Below are 24068 nucleotides of genomic sequence, written 5' to 3'. Positions count from 1 at the left end.
CTGGAGGAAATGGGTAAAAATGAACTGAAAATGAAAGCCCATCTGTACTAGTTTGGCCAGGAGGGATTAGACCATCCAGCAAGGTCACCGACAGATGGCTATCTCATCAACTCAGCTCTCAATTAACATAAGAAAAGGAGGATCTTGGGGGACCAACGGAAACCACTTTGGCATTGTTTTCTATATAGAGGGAGCAAGTAGCTACAAGTAGTACAGTGGGGCTTTACAATGAAAGTTGGAATGATTGAATAAAGATGATTCTGCAATTTTTGTGGCCTCCTTACTACATATAAGGGTAATATATTAAGGACATCAAAAGCAAATTGTTCATTGATTTTCCACAAAAGCATTGTCAAAACTTTAGGGTCACTCTTAGTTTTAATGGTAAACCAAAAAGAAAAAGAAAAAGATAAGAATCTAAAGAGCCAATCTTGAAAGATAACCTGGAGATAATATGAAATGCAGTATTATAGATTAATTAGTATTGACTTTTTACAAACTAAACTTTATCTCAAAATATAACATTCTATTGATGTTGGATGTTGTATTTTGCTTACAGTGTTTGATGCATCGCATGGTTAAGAATTCGGTTATATTTTGCAACTGATGTACATATCCCACCTTCTTGTCTGAATCTCCTTTGGTCCTGCTTCCCGTAGCCCTCATCGTAGCCATTCACCATCTTCTTCCTTTTGTTCCCCAGGGGTGCGCCGTACCAGTGGGTCCTTGGGTCCTGTCCCTGCTGGTGTGGGGGATGCGGCCTTTCCTCGTAATAGCCCTGCCCGCCGCCGGGATACTCCCGCTTCCTCCGTGGCCCCTGATTGTGAGGCCCCACTGGAGAATCCTCGTCATAATCGCTGTCCGTCGGTGAGCTGAATCTCTCTTGATGAAAGCGCTGTGGAGCTGGTGGGAACTTCTGATGGTGCAGACCGGAGGCTGGCTGTCCGTTCTTCTTCCTCTTGAAAGCAGCATTGCTCCCGTGATCGCTGTCCGAGTCGTTACCCGTCCCACGATATTTCCGGAATGCGTCACTCTCTGGTAATTTCTCACTCTTACCGACGCCCGTTCCTTTCTCACTCGTATCCTTCCTATCACTCTGTCCATTTGCTTCACTGGTCGCTGGTGGTTCTGCATCACTAACAAACTTCTTCGTTTTCTTCTTCTTATTCTTCTTGAGGGTGACTTCTGACCGTGATTTATTGTTTTTCCCGACCTCCTCCTCCTCCTCGCTATCACTATCATCACTTGAGCTAGCAGTGTCTTTCTTAAAATCTGAACCATTCTTTTTGCCATTGGAGCTTTGGGCATCAACCCCATGTTTTGTGATGGCTGACTGTTGATGTACAAGAAATGATTTCCCATTGGATTTTTCCCTTTCCTTCCCGACACCAGAGCTACCTTGCACATCTGTCTGGGTGTCAGGCGCACTCAGCTTAGTCCTGTCTTGGTTCACATGCTTGCCATTCAACTGCTTGGGAACAATACCAAGTTTTTCTCTTTTGCTCACAAAAGATTTTTCAGAAAAGGAGGGAGTTCTGTTTTTCAAACCGTTCCCTGCAGTCATGTCTTTCTTTGTTTTGCAAGGGGTTGGCTTTGTGGGGGAGCCAGTCCTTCTGTCTTCCCCATTATCAGGCCTGAACTTACCCACACCATTGCGGGAGGGGGAAGGCTTCACGCTCCAACCAACATGAGAGGCCTCCTTCTTAACTGCCTCTTCAACCGATTGCTTATCCTTCTTGTCATTCACAGCCCACTCCCTGGTAGAGTTGGAGGATTGATTGCTGTGGTTGCTGCTATCTGATGTGACTGACGGCGAAACCTGTTCATCACCATCTGTAACTTTCCATGGTGTCGTGCTCATAATGCGCTGGGCATTTCCATTTGTGGTGATTGTCAATTTGAGAGGTGAGTCTGTCTTGCGGATGGCAGTCAAGTTTATGCTGCTAGCAAGAGCAGACCTCTTTTCTCTCTCTCTCTCTAAAGCAGCTGCATCGGGGGGTTTCATGTCCGGATCCCCTTTCACCTCTTTGCTACCATTACTGGATGAGGCACCAGTATCTTTCACTGCACCCTTGCTCAAACGTTCTACAAGGGCATCATAGTTTGTTTCAGAGTCACTTGAGGAACTCGAGTCATCATCATTGTCATATGGCACTAGAGACGAGCGCTTCTTGACCTTTGTCATCACTGTTGCCTTTGTCATCACTGTTGTCTTTGTCATCACTGTTGTCTTCTTCACCACTGTTGCCTTCTTCGGCGACTCGGTTGGTTTCTCCTCTTCCTTCGACTTCAGCAATCCGGGAGCTTTATGTTTCTTTGTTGCAACAGCAACATCCCCATTATTCTTTGCCTTGAGTGGCGATTTCCCAGAGATGCTTGATGAATCACTTCGAGGCGGACCTGAGGCACCACCTTTGTCCAGGAGTGGATTGCCTTTGGTCTCCGCACTCACGCTACCTTGTGCCTGCTTCACGCTACTTGGTCCCTGCTTCACGCTACCTTGTCCCTGCTTCAAACTCAGCAGAGTGCTTGCGATACCTTTGCTCTTGATCACGAAGGACAACTTGTCTCTCTTCCCAGGTGGTGCGATCATCTGAGGCAGGTTGTGCTTGGCCATTGGGGTGAATGTCTGTGGCTTCTTTTCCGGCTCTCGGATGATCTTTGGCTTTGGAGTAATTGGTGCGTTGGATGTCGGTGTAGTGGGCCTGGGAGGGGTGGGCTTGGGTCTGGCAATAGGTGTGCCAACTGGACCCTGGTGAGGGTTAGAAGCCTTGTGGATGATGCCAGGTGAGGTGGCTGTCTTTGGCATTTGTTTGTTGGTCTGCTGTGCTTGCATCTGCAGAAAAGAAACGTACAGCCTTATCAATACCATTTCAGATGCTTTTATTTTAGAATGTACAAACCATTAGAAGTTGATAGATGTCTTTATCCAATGTTCTCACAAAAGCATAGGCCTCAAGAAAACAAATTCTAGGACAAAACTTTAGTTATCATCACATCTGATTCTACCTGTACAACATTCTTGTGTCATTGATAGACTGCAGTGTTTTTAAGGTGATATCAGTGCAAGGTTCCTTTCATGGGACACCTACTCTTAAAGGCCATCTGTACATGTGTAAATGAGGGATTAGACCACCCTGCAAGGTCACTAGACAGGTGGTTATTTCATCAACTCAGCTCTCAAATAACATAAGAAAAAGAGGATTACGGGGGACCAATGGACACCGATTAGGCATTGTTTTTTATAAAGAGGGCGCAAGTAGCTACAAGTAGTGCAGTGGGGCTGTAAATGGCACTCTATGGGTGTAACCTATTACCTGATTGTTCCCATTGACATTGGGCTTGGGAGGTTTCCTGATGTAGAAGAGGACGTAGGCATTCTGGTTGAGCACCCTGTTCAGACTGCACTGACTGACATAGGAGTCATTCATGCAGTACCAGGACTGGTTGGGGGCGCGCACGTAGCAGTAGTAATGGCCAGAGTTGCAGGAGCCACCCTCATGCTTCAGGACCGCATAGAGCTGGTAGCCGACAGCAGGACCCTGATCGGACAAAGAGGAGTAATGCTAGGGTGAATAATATACAAATAATACACAGCAGTGAGGGCATTAGTAAGAATTACCCACACAAGGTACCTTTGGAATAGTCCAATACGCCCGAGGCGGTAGCCGAGGTAGTTGGACTGTTTTGAAGGTACCGAGTGTGGGTAATATTACTAATGCCTGAACAAAATGATGTGTATTATTTTTTTTATAAGATTATGTTTTATTTGTTTTACAAAATGATGTTTTATAACATGATTTTGATAATGATCGGTCATTACCATTGGATAATGACTATCCAAATTACACGTTAGGCAAAATAAATGCCTGGTCACGTGTATGCTTTCAACCAATCATTTGATTAGGATCCACGTCATCATCTTATAAATCGGGATGAGAGCGATGTGAGGATCAATTTGATGGGTATTTGGAGGATCAACTTTTTTTTTTTTAACTAGCACATTCAGCCAAACATCACATTGATCTGAGGTTCAGCAATCAAGAGAAAAGAAAAGGAGGGAAAATGTGTTTCGGAAGCCAACAATCATGTAAGTCAGAGCTTGGGATTGCCAGTTCATGACAGGGTAACCTCAATAGTATTGCAGGTACAATGTATATTTATCATCCTATCAATATTACTTTTCAGATCAGGAACTAATCCAAAATCCTCAAAATTGAACAAAGTTCTAGGACAGTGTTAGCTTTCATCACATCTGAAAATTCTCTTCCCTAAACAATAGATTATTTAGTCAATGTCAATCAAAGCCTATCTGCACTAGTTTGGCCAGGAGGTATTAGAGCTCCCTGCATTGTCACTTGCAGGTGGTCATCTCATCAAATTAGCTCTCAATTAACATAAGAAAAAGGGGACCATGAGGGATCAACGGGTACCGTTAGGCATTGTTGGTTATATAGAGGGCGCAAGTAGCTACAAGTAGTGCAGTCCCGCTTAAATAAATATTTCCCAAAACCCAATCTGATCTTTTAAATCAACTTCATGCAATTTCACATTCTAGCCTGTTTTACCTATATGTTAACATTCAGTATCAAACTCTATATTTCTGAAGCTGTAGTAGATATTTATTTTGAGGGATTTTGAACCACTAAAGCTACCCTTCACATCCCAGCAGGCACAAAGACCAACTCACTTTGGTTTCACTCATGAACGGCCGAAGATTGAGGTATTCTGAGTAGCTCACTTCCTTGTTGATCTTACCCATGCTGAAGCGGTTGAACTCAAACCTAGAAGAAAAAAAAAAATTCCAAACGATAAAAATTTATCAGAATTCAGCTCTTGAAAAACCAAAACATTATCCAACTAGATGGAACTTCGACTGCGCGCAGTCGAAAATGATGCCTCCTTCATAGAGCAAGTTTACAAACCAAAACGGAAGAAATTTTTCAAATTCAGGTTTCATTGTAATCCATTAACAGGTTCTCAGAATATCGTGATTACAAGCAATTTCTCATATACATATATGACCCTTTGATCTTTGACCTCATGACCCTAAGATCTACTCAGTTCATTGGCTCTGCAAGATGTCCTGAGTTAAATAGTAATCCATCTGTCAGTTCTAATGAGAATGCGTTCACAAGCTATTTTTGGCATACATAATGAGCTGCATGACCTTTGACCTTGACCTCATGACCCCAAAATCTAATCAGTTCATCGGCTCTGCAAGTAACATACATGACCTAAGTTTGGCAGGAATCCATCAATCGGTACTTGAGATAACGCGATCATGAGCTGTTTTTGCATACGTAATGTGCGCTGTGACCTTTGACCTTTGACCTCGTGACCCCAAAATCTAATCAGTTCATCAGCTCTGCAAGATACATACATGACCAAAGTTTGGCAGGAATCCATCAATCGGTTCTTCAGATAACGCGATCACGAGTTTTTTTTGCATACATAATGAGCCGCATGACCTTTGACCTTTGACCTCGAGGCCCCAAAATCTAATCAGTTCATCGGCTCTGCAAGATACATACATGACCAAAGTTTGGCAGGAATCCATTAATCGGTTCTTCAGATAACGCGATCACGAGAACGGGACGTACGGACGGACGGACGGACGTACGGACGGACAGACGGACGGACGGACAACCCGAAACAGAATGCCTCCGGCTACTTCGTAACGGAGGCATAATAAAACGGTGGTACAGTCAAACCTGTCTATAGCGACCGCCCAAGGGAAACACAAAAAGTGGTCTTTGTAGAAAATTTCCTTTAGTACATGTTTCAATGAGAAACCCATTTTCAAGGGAAACAAAAAATGTGGTCTTTGTAGGCAGGTGGTCTTTCTAGCCAGGTGGTCACTAAAGCAGGTTTGACTGTATTCTCAATGAGTCAAACATATGTGAATTCAAAGTCAAAGTCAAAAACTAAAAGTTTTTGTTACAATGGTTATCCTCGAGTATGCCGCCATAACAACGTAAATATCAGGACAAGTTCAAGGGATGTGGTCACTTGGTACCCAATACATATAGCTACTGAGAAGTTCTGAAAATAAATTGACATCAAATGTGTCATTTCACTTCATATTTAGTCTGATCCAAGCTCTAGTAGGGCTATACAGCTAATTAATACAATAATCAGATATATCAAAATCTTAGATGAAATAACTGACTTGCCATTAGATTTTTCAATAACTTCAAAGTACAAGTCATAATTTCATACTTCTCTAGCTCCAATGATTTTTTTGTTATCATGTTTCCAAAAGTTGTGAATATTTTCAGATCAGGAACTAATCCAAAGGTCCTCATTAATGAACAAAGTTCTAGGACAGGTGTTGGCTTTCATCACTTCTGAATCATTTCTTAGACTTTGTTTTCTTCAAATTCACCATAACCAAGTAAAGATGACACGATTAAGAGTTTACTTACAGCAAAAAAAGCAAATGTATTATCATTATTATTATTATGATTACTAATACAGTACTTTTCCCATGAGGCCCAAAGCACTTACAGTAAATCACAATTATGAATTCATTTTCTCATGAAACCTGAGCTTTCTATTGTAATATCACAATCCCAGTTACTCTAATGTAATGACGGTTATCTTTTTTAACTTAATAAAAAAAAAAAAAGTAATTACTTAAACTACAAATTGTAGAGATTAAAAAATATCACCATCACTTCTAAAATTTCAAACAAAACAAGAAAGAAAAACAGCAAACAGACACACAAACTAGATCAGTTTAATAGATAATTATTGCTTTTTACAACTTAAAAGTGGTCAGAACCTTACCTCTTCAGGCAAAGTGTGAGTATATTGGGACATCGGTGTATCGTGAACCTCTTCTGTGCTAGCACTTTTCTGTTGCACCTGAAAAGACCCATTCAAAATGATACAAATACATTATATTATTATCTATATAAGGCTTCCAAGCAGTACAATAAATCAGTGTATTTAATATCTTTAGCACAGTACCCGGATGACTGACCGGTATTTTTTCGTATTGCTCAGTCATCCGGGAACTTCAACTATCGATATCGATACCATGGCGATATCACACGAAAACAAAGCCATATTTACTGAGGCAAGTCAAATTTGTTATTTCGCTAGACAGACTAATATAGATAATAATAATAATATTGTATGTCTTTGTTTTTGTGTGATACAAGAATATATTGCTCTCACTAAGACATTATTAGACTCGTCCAATATTGTCATAGCTCGAGCAATATATTCTTGTATCACACTCAAGGTCATCCAATATTATATGATTATTTCTCTTCATGACAGTGGAATAATACATTGCTATGTCTATGTTACAGATAAATGATTATGTTACTGGTTTAAGATTGGATCTCTTCACAAGGGTACACTCATATGTCTCCAGCTCCACTGATTTGTTTATTATGCTTTGAAAGTCGTCAATATTTCCAGATCAGGAACTAATCCAAAGGTCCTCATTAATGAACAAAGTTCTAGGACAGGTGTTAGGTTTCATCACTTCTGAATCATTTCTTAGACTTTTTTTCCAAATTCACCATTACTCTAGCGCAACCAAAGTACACTGCTGGGCATTCAAAATGAAGCAAAGTTATAGGTCCAGTTACATGGAGTGTTAAAGCCTGTATGGTTTCAAATTTAATGGTAATGTTGTAACAGGATCTACCACTCAACATGAATACTCTTGGAATCTTTGAACATGCAAACATTAGTAACTTTGTTTCACACTTTCTATTTTATGCGAACTAGCTAGTAGTGCACTATACATGTAGACGAAAGTAACCATAAACCATCAATTAAATAGCCTACTTAACTTATGAAGGTTTTAATAAAAAGTTTTCTTACCTTTTGCATTGATACGCATTATCCCCATCTAGCATTTCAGATTGTATAAGTCTATTCAAGGCTTTGTGAACAGAAGGAGCATGCTGAAAAAGAAAGCGAGGTCAAATCAAAATCACGAATAAAAGGTAGGAAAATAAAACAAAATAAACATTGCTTAGCAATGTGATTGAATTAGCCATTTTTTAAACTTTGAACAGCAGGATTCATCCTAACCAACCAAAGTGGGTGTTTCTTGGCCCAGAGGTTCTGCCGTCATCAGATCATTTTACCCATGTATCTACTTGGATTTTACACACTTTAACAATTCTGAGGGAAAGTTGTGACAAAAATTGATTGGATAAGGCTGAGAAAATAGATATTCATGAAGACAATCATGCTTAAAATTTATTCCCCCACACCTCTTAGATGCGGATAGTAATGTTAAAGATAAAGAACTGACTTGTCATTAGATTTTTCAATAACTTCAAAGTACAACTTATAATGTCATATATCTCCGGCTCCACTGATTAAACAAAAAAAAATACTTTGAAAAGTTGTGAATATTTTCAGATCAGGAACTAATCCAAAGGTCCTCATTAATGAACAAAGTTCTAGGACAGGTGTTAGATTTCATCACTTCTGTTTCATTTCTTAGACTTGTTTTCCTTCAAATTCACCATTACTAAGTAAAGATGACAAGATGAAAGACTGTACTTACAAATGTTTACTTACAAAACATGCAAACGTAATATGAATACAATTTCTCATGAAACCTGAGCTTTCGATTAGATAAGGCTTATGAGGAAGATATTCATTAAAGACAATCATGCTTGAAATTTATTCCCCCACACCCTCATCTATTGATAACAAGTTTATAAAATTCCACTCAACAGCTACCACAAAGCATTTATAACAAAATCACCAAGCTGAAAATGGCCAAAATAGGCATTTATTTCCTAACATGAGGAGGTGTCATGGTCAAGTGGACTGTGGATAACATGGTTCGAGGTTCGAGTACTGCCACAGCACTAATGTCCTATGGCAAGGCGTTAATCTACATTTGCCACACTCGACCCAGGTGAGGTAAATGGGTACCAGACAGCAATTAATCACTTGAAAGAGCAACATTAAAGCAGCCATGCTAAAGCATGTGGAGTGCAAAGAGTGTCAAGCCCGCCCGACGTGAGCGCAATACAAGAAACCTACTATTATTATTATTATATTTATGTTTTGTAGTGGAATCACCCCACCCAAAATAACCAGTGGGGTGTTTCACAAAGATCCTAAGTTGGACTTAACATTATGGAGAGCCATTTGTAGCCTTAAAATAAAATGTATTCAAAAGCAAAAATTCAAGAATTTTAGACTTTTCATGAATTCCACATCAAGAACATGAAATCTCCTTGATAATAGAAAATATGAATGATTTGAGTCAACATTTTATGCCTTTTAAAATAACTTTTACAAAATATTTTCAAAGATGCTAGCGGCTTTCCATAATTTTTAAGTCCAACTTAGAGATAAGTTCAACTTAGGATCTTTGTGAAAGACTCCCCTAGCCATTCCAAGGTCGAGACCTTGAGGAAATAAAAGCCTACTTGGTTCACTCACCTTGATGTCCAGACTGATGTCCAAAAAAGGGTCAAAGGTATCTGATTTACTCTGACATGCTGCACATATCACTGCAATAAGTGAAGAATGATGAGTATGTGGTTACACAGAATCAAAGAATGTGATCTTTTACACTTGAATACTGGTATCTCTCATTCCATGACCAATGCTAAGGATATAAAAGATTTATATGCCTAAATGGGAACATAATGTAATTCTGCATATATATCAAGATAACTGGCTAATTTAAGGGTAAGGGTGACAAAGATGCTTTCAAACACTTTTGTATCTAAAATTTCCATTAGAAGAAATGGAGAATGGTGAGTATGTGAAACACCGGAACCAAGAATGTGATGCTAAGGATATAAAAGATGTATATGCTCAAGTGAGAAATGGTGTCACTCTGCAGACACCGAGACAACTTGCTATTTCAAGGATTCAGGTGCCAGACATACTATCAAAAAGGTTGTAACCTAAAAATAAACAAAATTATGGCATGGGAAATCTTATTACTGAACAGGTCTAAACAATTTCATATACGTCAGATCAGGAACTAATCCAAAAGTCCTCACAAAAGAATTTGTCTCAAAGAAACAAATTCTAGGACAAATTTTTAGCTGTCATCACATCTGATTGTACTTCCATAAAACCCTGTTTACTTCCCAAAGGCATAGGGTAACACTGTTCGAGAGCTGAAAATGAAATAATTAGTGTTGTAATTTACCTCTGCTTCTGTAGTAGCCTCCGAATATCTGATGGACGGGACTGGTTTCCTTGCTGTACCTATCCAGTCTGTCAAATAGAAATAATTCCATCAAAAAACATTGCCATTATCTCTACTAGTTACGGTGACCATAACAAAAGATAATTACTGGGCTCGAATTTGATTAGAATTGCAAGAAGCAGTTTCCAGTTAAAAAGATATTAAATGGCATTATGACTTGGTCAAAATGGTTATAGTCACCACAAAATACTCTCACATATTCAGTACCAAGTTCATAACATGGTCTTACATAATCAATACTGTGAATAATTTGAAATCCATAGAAATAATACCGAGGAACAAATGCACCATATTAAGCGCAGGAATGCAATAACTTCTCCAACCACACCTTTATAATAGCTAATGAGGAGTTCTGATCATAAATTGACATAAAAATGTGTTATTTCACTTCATATTTAGTCTGTTCCAAGCTCTAGTAGGGCCATTTATAGCTAATTAATACAATAATCAGACATACCTAAATAACTGACTTGCCATTAGATTTTTCAATAACTTCAAAGAAGAACTTGTATTTTTGTATGTCTCCAGCACCACTGATTTGTTTATTATGCTTTGAAAGTGGTGAATATCTCCAGATCAGGAACTAATCCAAAGGTCCTCATTAATGAACAAAGTTCTAGGACAGGTGTTAGTTTTCATCACTTCTGAATCATTTCTTAGACTTTTTTTTCAAATCACTACTACCAAGTAAAGATGACAACATGAAAAACTTTACTTAGAAATGTTAACTTACAATATTTGCAAACGTAAAATGGATTGACTTTCTCATGAAACCTGAGCTTTCTATTATATCACAATCCCAGTTATCCTAATTTAACGATTTTTATCTTTTTTGATGTAATAATAAATAACTTCAAACCTTCAATTAGTTCAACTTGTAGAAATTAAAATTTCACTAAAGCCAAATCAATGAGTCGATTCTACATGTACAGGTGATAAATTTTCGTATTCTGCGACTTAATGATTTTTCTATGCAAAGGTGGGTAGATTACTTATTATCATATCCACTAAGACAGGACTTCTGCATTGCTTCTATGACATAGCGTAGGAACTCGTGTGCGTCTTCCTGCCGTCCTATATGCATGTGCTTGGCTATACCTAGAGACAAAATCAAAAGTAGAATTGTATGAATTTGAGATTCAGGAAAATTCATTTGTGAAAAGAATCTACCGTATTTGCCGGCGATAAGGCCGCACCGCCGCATAAGCCGCACCCCAACTTTGACATTTCAAAGAGAAAAAAAAAAAACCAACGGACAAAAAAAAATAATCGTAGTTTTCTCGTAAAACACAATTTTGGTGGCCGATATATACCCGTACCACAATGTACGGTGTAATGCGAAACTGCATGAAATGGAAAACAAAATGGCGACTTTGGATGGATGCTTAGCGACAGGTCCGTTAAATGGTCCCTTCCTTTACTTTTGCAATGCATTGGCACGAACTTAGATCAAGATCTATATGGCAAATGTTGGTTTAGCAATTTATTTTTGTATTCATGTCAACAATGCAAGATAATATTGTCGGTAAGATGTGTTGAAATGTCCTGTACTATAGTGGTATAGTTATTTTACCGTATGTAGTCCCATATGTGCAAATTCGTGCTGGTTTTGACTTGATTTTTTTTTACTCTTTTGCCGTAAAGGCTGCACCCCGACTTTTTGATATTTTCTCTTCCAAAAATACTGCGGCCTTTACGCCGGCAAATACGGTATACATCATATCATAATTCAATAATGATAAAATCAATAGGTATCAATACAACAACAACAAATGACAATGAGCAGGTTAAAAAAGTGGTTACACTCAACGGCTGCCTGTTAAGTTTATAGAAAGGTACTATTTTCTTTCTTTTTTTAAATTATGTGGAACACGTTCTTTAGTCCAATGGCCTGGTTCAATTCAATTCATTTATTTTCCTCTTTCAATTAATGGTTTGGTATGGGTTTGTTTTCTGTATACACCCAATGTAAAACTGACCTTGAAGCATCCAAGGGGAATGGTTTGGACAGACCAAATTATTTTTGCAAGTTGGGATTATTTCTTACTCTTGTCATTGACAATTTTCCTTGGTACAGTGAAACCTGCCCAAGGGAGACAAGAAAAGTGGTCTTTATAAGCAGGTGGTCTTTATGTTCAGGTTCCTTTAGTACATGTTCCAATGAGAAACCATTTTCAAGGGAAACAAAAAATGCGGTCTTTGTAGACAGGTGGTCACTAAAGCAGGTTTGACTGTATTTGTATTTCTGGAGTTCCCCACATTTGGTATAAGCGCCAAGTGAGATATACACTGGCAAGAGCCCAGACTATAGATATACAGAGCCATTAGAAGAAGAAAGAACACTTACTTTTGAGTTTGTGTATCATGTTCATGGGTCTAATGGCTTGGTTGGGATGCTGGAAGGCACGCTGGATGTGTGTGTAGAGGTCACACAGGATGCAGAAACCATATGATCGACCTGAGGTCAAATATCAACAAAGAAGGTCATTAGCGATACCACAACAGACAAGTCTTCGAAGGGCTCTTGTGATATTTAAGGATTAAACAGAAGAAATCAAGACATTATCAAGAGGGCAACCTTTTTTGTATGTTAGCATCAAGATTCTAGGCCATGCTTTGATAATATTAACATCTAAGATGTGGTCAGTAATGTTTAAGATAAAATAACTCACCTGCCATTAGATTTTTTAATAACTTCAAAGTACAACTCATAATTTCATACGTCTCCAGCTCCACTGATTTTTTGTATCATGCTTTGAAAAGTTGTGAATATTTCCAGATCAGGAACTAATCCAAAAGTCCTCATTAATGAACAAAGTTCTAGGACAGGTGTTAGGTTTCATCACTTCTGAATCATTTCTTAGACTTTTTCTTCTTCAAATTCATCATTACTAAGTAATAAGATGACAAGATGAAAAACTTTACTTAGAAATGTTTACTTACAACAACAACAATGCAAACGCAATATGGATTGACTTTCTCAAGATTCCACGCCATACGAAAATATCACATAGGTATCAAACAAATCAATTTCTTAAAATGTAATCAATGCGGCTCATTCTATGTTATCACTTGGCCCGTGACCATTGAAAGTGTCATGAAATAGAACTAGGGTCATACGTTTTAAAGACTGTCTGCACTAGTTTGGCCACGGGGGATTAGACCTCCCTGCAAGGCCACTGACATGAGTTTATCTCATCAAATCAGCTCTCAATTAAGAAAAAGGGGATCATGGTGGACCGACAGGCACCGATTAGGCATTGTTTGCTATATAGAGGGTGCAAGTAGCTGCAGTGGGGCTTTAAACTTCCAACCTTTCAGGGAACATACCCCCTCAACCTATTTCAAACTTACACTCCTCCTTGTGTTGATGGCTGAGCAGGTAGTTCGCCAGAGGGGCTGTGTAGGTCAGGCACTGCAGAGTGGAGTTGAGGAAACAGGTGTTGCCCATGTTGATGAGGCCGCTGCCAACCCGGTTGCACTTCTGCCAGTCCAGCCGCACCCTCTCCGGCTTGTAGAGCACCTGCTTGGGTGCCGGGATGCCATCCGACTTGCTTTGGCTCTCATCCTGAAGGCTCATCTTGCCTGGAAGAAATAGTAAGAGCAATCAAGTTAATAGGAGTTTTTGTACAGTTAAGTTCAAGTCCTTTGTTGGACTAAGGTATTATCGTAAAGTAAATCAAAACTCAAATTTAAAATGAATTTTAAAGTAGCTGATATGTATTCAATAAGATTTTGAAGTCAGTCGCTCTTAGATCAATTGACACGACTGCACGCGCTTCAATTTGCTGCTAACAGCTCAAATACAGCTCAAATTCAACTTTCGTGTCCCTAAGTCTATCTTCAATTAATTCACATTATATATTAAGCAACAGCAAAATCACCTTAACTCATTCATGTCATTTCTATTAAGCTCAACTAACTGCAAGAACGTAGATAGTGTTTTCTAGTTTTTTAACACATGATTCAGTCAATTTGCTTTAAAACCCAAATTATTGATGACAACCTTGGAGCTAATGTCTAACCCCAGCCTCAACCTAGCCTTAAACTAAAATGCAACCCAAACCTTAAAAATACAGTAAACAAAATAATGCCTGCAGAGTAATTGTCTAGAGGCCACCCAACTTTCCTTCATGCGATTCCTTCCTAAACAAACCTTTGTGTGAATATCCTTGGGACTTCTTAGAGCCTTCACCCTGTAAGTTTGACTTCGCTGCATTCAGTGGGACATATTTCCCTCGCAGATTCTGGAGACGAAACGAAATGTCTTTCTGTGCTGCCTGGAAATCTACATGCTTCAATAGTACCTGCCAGTGAAAAATATTTATTGAGAAATATTAACATATTAAGATTTAAATATATGGATGACATACCAGCTGTAAACAGAAAAGATTGGGTCTCTTTGTTTTCTTATTTTCCATATTTTTCAACCCAATGATGTTTAATTCCTACTAGTATTGAAATTAAAAGGTACTATACTGCTAAAACTTTGTGATTACATGTTGATACATAGTGCATTCTTGCCAGTAAATCGTCCATTTACATCTAAACTAGTTGAGGAACGTGAAGAAAAAAATAGCAAATGTTAGAGACAGCAGTTGTATTTTTTTCAATATCATTACACACATGACAGTGACTTTACAAACAGTGAATTGAAAGAGAAATCATGTAGGTAACGACAAAATCTACAAATTTACAAACACACACATCATGTTGAATTGAACGGTTTATTGGATTGGCAGTATTGGGTAGATAGCAGGTTAAAGCTACAATGTAGATCAGTGGGCAAGCAAGTTCAGATGTTATGCTAACCTGTTTCGAAGAAGACACCAGGTGCTTGTCCAAGTCAATGTCATAAGCCTTTGTCCCGCTCCCTTCTCGATCACCAGACTTGGCCTTAGACTTGAAAAGGTCTCGCCGCAGAGTGTCGTCTATCGTCATTCTCCCCCTAGCAAAAAAAAAAGGTCAAGATTAGTGAAAATGGTACATGGAAAAAGAATGTCCGAAAATCTCTCCTTCACACATGAGAACAACTTTTAAAAAATGAAATACAGAGCATAGTGGCATCCAACATCTTGATATTGTTTCCAAAATTGAGGAGGGGGTTTCATAACTAACTTTATTGATGTACATCAATATTCTGTTTATAAACATATAATCACTTTACAATGTAATGTAACAAATCAATATTCTGTTTGGAAACATATATGTCATATATGTTTTGATATTTAAGTTATTTCTGTACACAGAAATTCATTTGAGTCACATTCAAGTTTTGATTAAACCAATGCCCTCCCAGAGGCTCCCACTTTCAATGTAATTTCCACTTTCTTTCCACATTTCCTCTAATGTAGCGCACACAAAAACTCTATTAGCTCGAGAGACAAAAAATTGTGTTTGCAATACAAACAGTTTATTTGGTGGCCGAAACTTTTTGGGGGGAGGGGGAGGGGGCGGCCAGTTGCAATTTTTGTCTCTGAGATTCAAGCTCTTGCCAGCAAAATCGCGCTGTGACCAAGAAATGCACAAAATGAATACATAGTGGCTCTTTTCCAGAACTGACATTGACAATAAATTTCTGATTTAAACTTTCAAACATCGGCGAGTTGAAATGAATGTATTCTCTTGCTATTTTAGGCTTTATAGAACTCTACGTTTAAATGTTATCTACCGTAATGTCTCAGATCCTCATTACGGTAGATAACTTCACACAGGCGCGCACCCGCCCGCAACCCACCATCGGTATGCACTTGTATTGTGCAGCGGTTTGCCGTGAAACCTGTGAAAAAGTGTATAGATTCTGTCTAGGGCCTAGGCCTACTAATATCATTGTTTTTCCAAAAAATACTCAAAAAATAACAAAAAAAATTACACGAAACAGGTAATAAACATAACAACTTCTGACTCATGATCTTTGTTTGGACATTTAATGAATATTTACCTCATTTTGGGTATTTTTTACTTCGTACTTATAGATTCCTCTAGGTCTACATGGTCTATCTCCACGCCGGAGTTTAATCGTATTAAGGATAACCTCAACACAAAGCAGTTTGCTCAATATTTCGAGTCTGCGCCTGCGCTGTTCTTGGAGTCAGTGCTATTTCTCCCTGCTGGGCACATCAGCAGTAGTGCCAAAACACAGCTGCATACCCTTATCCTTTATTTTATACGCAACCTTCACACAACCCGTCAAAATCTACTTAACGACCTATAGAAAGCCATTTATGTAACTTCGGCAGACTCACAGTGCCGACGATCTCCGACCTGAGCGGAGGAAGGATACAAGAGAGAGAGTTACGGGTCATCGGGCTAACTCGGCCCACGGGACTACTCGGCCCAGCTGGAAAAACTGGGCCGAGATGTCCCGACCTGATTAATCGATCGAGAGATACCAATGTGTATATGTTTGTGCTCTTTGTGACTTAATAATGCCCTTTCCAACCAAAATCTTTAATGGAATTGTGTTAAATGATACTAATGAAGACAATCTATGACTTATCTTTAGGTAAAAAAACAAAAAAAATGACATTTCGGACAATTTACTCACAGCTCGCAATCCGCATTGCCGCACGTACATTAAATGTGCGTTGTATCTACTCGGACCACTGGAATTCGAGCAGTGTTTTTGTCGGTAAATCACTGCAAAAATATCATTTTTATCTCGTATGAAGGTCTATTTTTTATTCCTGACACAGATTCCATTATTGAGAAGTCGAATATAGTACATTTTAGACGAGATGGTTGATGTTTGTTCACATTCTTTCGTCCTGGCCGTAAATTAGCAGACTACTGCCTAGTGCTACCGCAGCAGCTCAGCTCAGTGTGCAGCTAGCCGTACAGCGCCGCCGGCCGGGTCGGCGGGGGAATTCACTGACTCGTGCCGGGCTGCTGCACTGCATTGCATGATTGTACTGCCCAATTTGATCGAGTGATGTGTGAGTATAACTAATCAAACTATCTACTGTATTATCATTATTCATTCCGAGTAGAATATCCAATTTGATTTAGTGAGTAAACTAGACCTAGACCTCTATATCTACTGTAGCTACATCATCGTCTAGATTAGTCATTCAGAGTAGAAATATTCGATTAATGAAGGAATGGAATTTTTCTTTTTCATAATCAGATAATCATATTTTACTCCTAAAAGTTAGAGACTTGATAAATAGCTAGATCTAACGTAAGGGCCCAGCCTAGCCTTCTTATTTTTTTGGAGGGGGCTGCTTCAAAAAAATTCTACGAAAAGAAGGTATTGGCTTCAAGTTTTTTTGTATAAATAATGCAGCCCCCACCACCCCCCCCCCCCAAACAAACCAAAAAATCTCCTTTTTGTTCCCTTTTTCTGGGAATCAAATACCCCATTCACAGTGGCCTCAAACACCGCGACAGCAGCGGGACTGTCCCGCTGCTGTCGCGGTGTTGTCTTCAGTGTGAAGGCTCGGACCCGTTATAAACTATCGCGCGATAACACCGCCTCGCGATAACGCCACGACAAACTATCGCTAGGTTCGCCAAGCTACAGCAGCGGGACAGTCCCGCTGCTGTCGCGGTGTTTACTCAGTGTGAAGGCTCTCCGCTATAACACCGCGACAAACACGTGTGATTTGTTTACTTACCTATCACTGACCTCTTTTCTCCAGCAATGGGGAACATAAAGTGAAATAGAAATAAAGTAACCAGTGGATTCAAATTGATTTTATTATTATGTAGATATTATAATTATCCAAATAAAAATATTTCACACTTCAAAAAATTAAAATATTCTGACTGGAAGCAATAAAAATGCTAGTTTTTTAAAAAGTAATATGATCGAGGATACAAAAAGCAACTTGACATGTTTACGCGCTGAAGTATTTCCGGTCATATCGGGGTCACTCGCGGGTCATGAGCCATGCATACACGTGTTTGTTACGGAGGTAATAAAAATCACCCGCTGCAGCGTGAATGGGTACATGATATTTATCCCGCTGCTGCAGCGGGATAACTTTTCTACTGTGAATGCATTTGTAGCGGTGTTATGGCGGTGTTGCCGCTCCGCTACAACTCCACTACAAATTTCAAAACCACTGTGAATGGGGTAAAAGAGATATATAAAAAGCAAAGCAATTAAGACATGATATTGCAATGACGTGCCGGTGCATGGAGGGGCAGGGGCAGAGGCGGCCCTCCCGGGGGGGGGGGGGGGGGCACAGTGCCCCCCCCCCACTTTTTCAGATACCCCAAAAGTGCCCCTTTTTACATAGAAAAAGTGCCCCTTTAATTTTGGAAGAAGTGCCCCTATTACTTAGTAAAAGTGCCCCTTCCCCCTTTTCACCTCTGACGAGTGCCCTTTTTTATTTTTGACACGTGCCCCTTTTCCTTCGGCATGTTCCCATTTTCCTTTGCAATAAGTGTCCATTTTCCATTCTCATAAATCTTGAAATAATCTTGAATAAGTGCCCTTTTTAATCTTTTTTTCAAACATGTCCTCATTTTTATTTAATTGTTCTAACTTTGTTTATTTATTTAGGTTTTTTTTTGCCTTGTAACTTGCATATATAAAATAATACGTACCAATACCACAACACAACGAATAGTTTGGCGTGTCATCTGTACTGGTTTCTGCATGTTACAATTTTTTTTGGGGGGGGGGGCTGGGGGTTAACAGATTTATAACTGATATCTGTGTACCTGTATAAATATGTATACTATAAATAAATAATAAATAAAAAAACAAAATTGCATTACAACGTGGCATAAAATTAATACACGATTACACCTGCTTATCAATTGTTATTTTGAGTCAGCTTGACGTCATATTGTTGGAATTTGTATCTTGGAGTCGTAAACAAATAATGTTTATTGCTATTATGTGTGTTTTTCAAACATGTCTTCATTTTTATTTAATTGTTTTAACTTTATTTATTTAGAATTTTTTTTGCCTTGTAAATTGCATATGAAATAACACGTACCAATACCACAACACAAGGAATGATGTGGCGTGTCATCTGCATGTTACAATTTTTTTTTGGGGGGGGGGCTGGGGGTTAACAAATTTATATCTGATCTTGTGTACCTGTAAATATGTACATACTATAAATAAATAATAAATAAAAAAACAAAATTGCATTACCACAACGTGGCATAAAATTAATACACGATTACACCTGCTTATCAATTGTTATTTTGAGTCAGCTTGACGTCATATTGTTGGAATTTGTATCTTGGAGTCGTAAACAAATAATGTTTATTGCTATTATGTGTGTTTTTCAAACATGTCTTCATTTTTATTTAATTGTTTTAACTTTATTTATTTAGATTTTTTTTTGCCTTGTAAATTGCATATGAAATAACACCTACCAATACCACAACACAAGGAATGATGTGGCGTGTCATCTGCATGTTACAATTTTTTTTTTTTGGGGGGGGGGGGGGGGCTGGGGGTTAACAAATTTATATCTGATCTTGTGTACCTGTAAATATGTACATACTATAAATAATGAATCATGACAAAAATAAAATTGCATTTCCACAACGTGGCATAATACTTAATAGAGACAATGTTGATGATGTAAGGGATGGAGATGATGAGAGGGATTGGTGAGGGATGGAGATGATGAGAGGAATGGAGGCGATATTGATAATGAAAGGGATGGAGGTGATGAGAGGGATTGAGACAATGGATGGAGATGATGAGAGGGATGGAGACGATGTGAGGGATGGAGAATTGGAGATGATGAGAGGGATGGAGACAATTTTGATGATGTAAGGGATGAAGACGATATTGATGATTAGAGGGATGGAGACGTCTCCATTCCTCCCGTCTCCATCCCTCTCACCATCTTGTCACCATCTCCATCCCTCCCATCATCTTCATCCCTCACACTGTCTCCATCCCTCACAGTCTCCATCCCTCATACCGTCTCCATCCCTCTCATCATCTCCATCCCTCTCATCATCTTCATTCCTCACACCGTCTCAATCCCTCACCAATCCCTCTCATCAACAGCGTCTTCATCCCTTACATCATCAACATTGTCTCCTTCACTCTCAACACCTCCATCCCTCACCAATCCCTCTCATCATCTCCATCCCTCCCATTGTCTCCATCCCTCTCATCGTCTCCATCCCTCTCACCATGTCCATCCCTCCCATTGTCTCCATCCCTCTCATCATTTCCACCCCATGTCATGTAAATTGAAATTTAATTATGAAATTTAATTCTTTGAATGGAATATCATTTTAATTTGAATCAATTTAGGTTTTATTATATTTGTATGATCTTTTTGGTTACTAAATAGTAATCAATTATACTGCTTTATTGCTGATTTTTTTTTTTTTTTTTTTTTTTTTTTTTTTTGGGGGGGGAGTGGAAATTCGTTTTGACCCACACCCCCCCCCCCCCACACACACACACTTTTTCGTTGGGAGGAGGGCGAGTCCCCTGCCCCCACTTCTGGCGCCTATGATCGCAAGAATGGCTGGATTTCTGAAAAAGGGGCACCTACAAAGGGACACATCAACAATAATAAAAACCATTTTTAGATATTTGTATAAAGGCCTACGCCTTCGTCAAGATTGTGAATACATTACCACGAATGACATCAATATTTGTTTATTTCTTTACGTGGAACAACATTATTGTTTAAGCAACATACTTCGCGATTTGGTGTGATGGACTGAATATCGATTTTCGAGCAAGCGAGCTAAAAGTGTAAGGTCCCATTTGAAAAATTATATGATGAATATTAAAGACAGTTTAATGAAGAAAGACTGAAAAGTTCTTTTATGTAATTATGAGTAACATTGTAATTAAAACATCTGAGAAAGAAAAGTAGGCACTTATCAGAAGGGAAAAGGACATGTACAAAATGATATAAGGGGGCACTTTAGGGGAACCTGAAAAAGTGGAGGCATAGTGCCCCCCCCCCCCAACCAAGAATGCCGCCTCTGACTGTGGGCAAAAGTGCAAAACTAACCCAGAAAATCTAGAAATAAACCAAATTTCAATTTTATTTCGCGGGTCAACTGCCCCCTTACCCATCAGTACGCCAGTGCTTCCAGTAGGCCTATCCTTCCATGAATTCCTACCATTAAAAATTATCAGAAGGGAAAAGGACATGTACAAAGGATAAGGGGGCACTTTAGGGGAACCTGGAAAAGTGGGGGCACAGTGTCCCCCCCCCCCCAACCAAGAATGCCGCCTCTGACAAAACTAACCCAGAAAATCTAGAAATAAACCACATTCCAATTTTATTTCGCGGGTCAACTGCCCACCCCCCCCCCCCCCTATCAGTACGCCAGTGCTTCCAGTATTCTACCATTAAAAAAATTCTGGGACAGAAAAATGCAGCTGTTATAGACCTCTAGATCAAAAGTATATTATTGTTACAAGGGAAATCAACTTTATTCTTTGTAATGACTGTGTTTTTAAAAGCACGAAAATCATGAAAAAGTACAATTTCATTTCAATATATATTATTGTTACAAGGGAAATCAACTTTATTCTTTGTAATGACTGTGTTTATAAAAGCACGAAAATCATGAAAAATTACAATTTCATTTCATTTTAGATCTAGAAATCATGATGGGAAAAAGTGTGGCGAGTTGTCCGAAAAGGCTGTGGCGAGTTGTCCAGGGTATTGTGGCGGGTTGTCCAGGGTATTGTGGCGGGTTGTCCAGGGTATTGTGGCGGGATGTCCAGGGTATTGTGGCGGGTTGTCTTTGTGGCGAGTTGTCTGGACCCCGATTCGTTGTACCGTTTTCGACTCTTTATCCTTATCTGAATTCAGTTCCGTCCCCCCTTTTCCGCGCGGAAGCTTTGATGTTTCATTAAATAATTAGAGAAAGAAGACGATTCGTTGTACCGTTCTCGACTCTTAATCCTTTTTTTTCCTACGTCCTCTTCCTTTTTCTTTTTTTTTTTTGGGGGGGGGGGGGGCGACCGCCCCCACTGCCCCCCCCCCTCCCCTCCCTGGCTACGCGCCTGCCCCTCCAAAATAAAAAATAAGAAGGCGATTCTTCAGCTCACTTCTCTTACAGTACTAGGCTAGGCCCTTACGAGAGATCTAGCTATTTATCAAGTCTTTAACTTTTAGGAGTAAAATATGATTATCTGATTATGAAAAAGAAAAATTCCATTCCTTCATTAATCGAATATTCTACTCTGAATGACTAATCTAGTATATGATAATGATGTAGCTACAGTAGATATAGGTCTAGTTTACTCACTAAATCAAATTGGATATTCTACTCGGAATGAATAATGATAATACAGTAGATAGTTTGATTAGTTATACTCACACATCACTCGATCAAATTGGGCAGTACAATCATGCAATGCAGTGCAGCAGCCCGGCACGAGTCAGTGAATTCCCCCGCCGACCCGGCCGGCGGCGCTGTACGGCTAGCTGCACACTGAGCTGAGCTGCTGCGGTAGCACTAGGCAGTAGTCTGCTAATTTACGGCCAGGACGAAAGAATGTGAACAAACATCAACCATCTCGTCTAAAATGTACTATATTCGACTTCTCAATAATGGAATCTGTGTCAGGAATAAAAAATAGACCTTCATACGAGATAAAAATGATATTTTTGCAGTGATTTACCGACAAAAACACTGCTCGAATTCCAGTGGTCCGAGTAGATACAACGCACATTTAATGTACGTGCGGCAATGCGGATTGCGAGCTGTGAGTAAATTGTCCGAAATGTCATTTTTTTGTCATTTTACCTAAAGATAAGTCATAGATTGTCTTCATTAGTATCATTTAACACAATTCCATTAAAGATTTTGGTTGGAAAGGGCATTATTAAGTCACAAAGAGCACAAACATATACACATTGGTATCTCTCGATCGATTAATCAGGTCGGGACATCTCGGCCCAGTTTTTCCAGCTGGGCCGAGTAGTCCCGTGGGCCGAGTTAGCCCGGATTCATATTTTGGATACCGTCCTTACTGAACAAGCGCCCAATCATCAATGTCGTTTGGAAAATTTTGAGATACAATACTATAGAGCCAGAGCATTGCTGAGGGGGTCTTCACTTTTTCCTACACACAAAGTATAGGCCTACTATTATGCTCATGCTGCATTCTACGAGAGGGCAAAGCCGATGCAATGCCTCGCCGCCGCGCCGCGCCGTATGTAGGCTATCCGCATGTACGTGTAGCATGCGCTCTCCCACCACTGTGTACTTAGTGTACATGTACGCAATGCATGGGATCTCCAGCTCCACGAGCGTCACGACATCATGTTTACTAGAACATATTGAACAATTCTTATACGTTGGAAATGTTGGTCTCTCCTCCTTAAAAGGTGTCAATTTATGTCAAGTTTTCTCACAATCAAAAAGTGGTTCAGTGGCATTTACTTACCAAAATAGTCAAAAGTTACACAGGGTTTATTCTCAGTTAGTCCCACATATTCAACGCTGATGCACGGAAGCCATGAAGTGAGCCTCTAAAATGAAATTGTACTAAAAGATAAAATATTCATGCAGCTGAATTCCATTTAAAAAATGTATTAAAATAAAATTTAGACCTAATAATTATTTTAATGCATTTGAAAGGTATACATATAATATTTTAGGGAATTTCTATCGTATCTATGATTATTAATCGTATTGAGCCTACTTTTGTTACAAAATGGCAGCCTCCATGTGAGTGTGAAGTTGATGGCAAATACACCAGTTTACAGTTGTGTGCGCCATTTTAAACAAGGCCAATGACCTAGAGGTCATGTGTTTATGCGTAAATTAAGATTGCGCCCATGCAAATTATGATGATATCACTGCCTGCGCGCTGCGTTGTGCGCGCATATCATCATTTGCATGGGCGCAATCTTAATTTACGCATAAATACCTGGTCAAA

The 24068-nt window shown here is 39.2% G+C and overlaps 1 protein-coding gene across 2 annotated transcripts in view; it reads right to left on the bottom strand.

Moving 5' to 3' along the window:
- The window catches only part of LOC100889083 (ubiquitin carboxyl-terminal hydrolase 36), a 29026-nt gene extending 5338 nt beyond the window's left edge, over nt 1–23688 (bottom strand). For both annotated transcript variants that reach the window (XM_030984453.1, XM_030984454.1), the window contains exons 1-13: nt 23574–23688; nt 15032–15167; nt 14376–14526; nt 13574–13804; nt 12567–12677; nt 11212–11317; nt 10160–10227; nt 9436–9506; nt 7846–7928; nt 6793–6870; nt 4691–4784; nt 3318–3542; nt 622–2836 (exon numbers count right to left, since the gene is read on the bottom strand). In XM_030984453.1, coding sequence (XP_030840313.1) covers nt 622–2836; nt 3318–3542; nt 4691–4784; nt 6793–6870; nt 7846–7928; nt 9436–9506; nt 10160–10227; nt 11212–11317; nt 12567–12677; nt 13574–13804; nt 14376–14526; nt 15032–15160 — 3562 coding nt within the window. In that variant the 5' untranslated portion in view covers nt 15161–15167; nt 23574–23688. The remainder of the gene's footprint in view (nt 1–621; nt 2837–3317; nt 3543–4690; nt 4785–6792; nt 6871–7845; nt 7929–9435; nt 9507–10159; nt 10228–11211; nt 11318–12566; nt 12678–13573; nt 13805–14375; nt 14527–15031; nt 15168–23573) is intronic.
- Nucleotides 23689–24068: the final 380 nt, after the last annotated feature.

This window comes from Strongylocentrotus purpuratus, unplaced genomic scaffold (genome assembly GCF_000002235.5).
Source record: "Strongylocentrotus purpuratus isolate Spur 01 unplaced genomic scaffold, Spur_5.0 spur5_scaffold_14, whole genome shotgun sequence".
Lineage (NCBI taxonomy): Eukaryota > Metazoa > Echinodermata > Echinoidea > Camarodonta > Strongylocentrotidae > Strongylocentrotus > Strongylocentrotus purpuratus.
The sequence above is the reverse complement of the archived record's forward strand: the minus strand, read 5'-3'. Positions and strand labels throughout refer to the sequence as shown.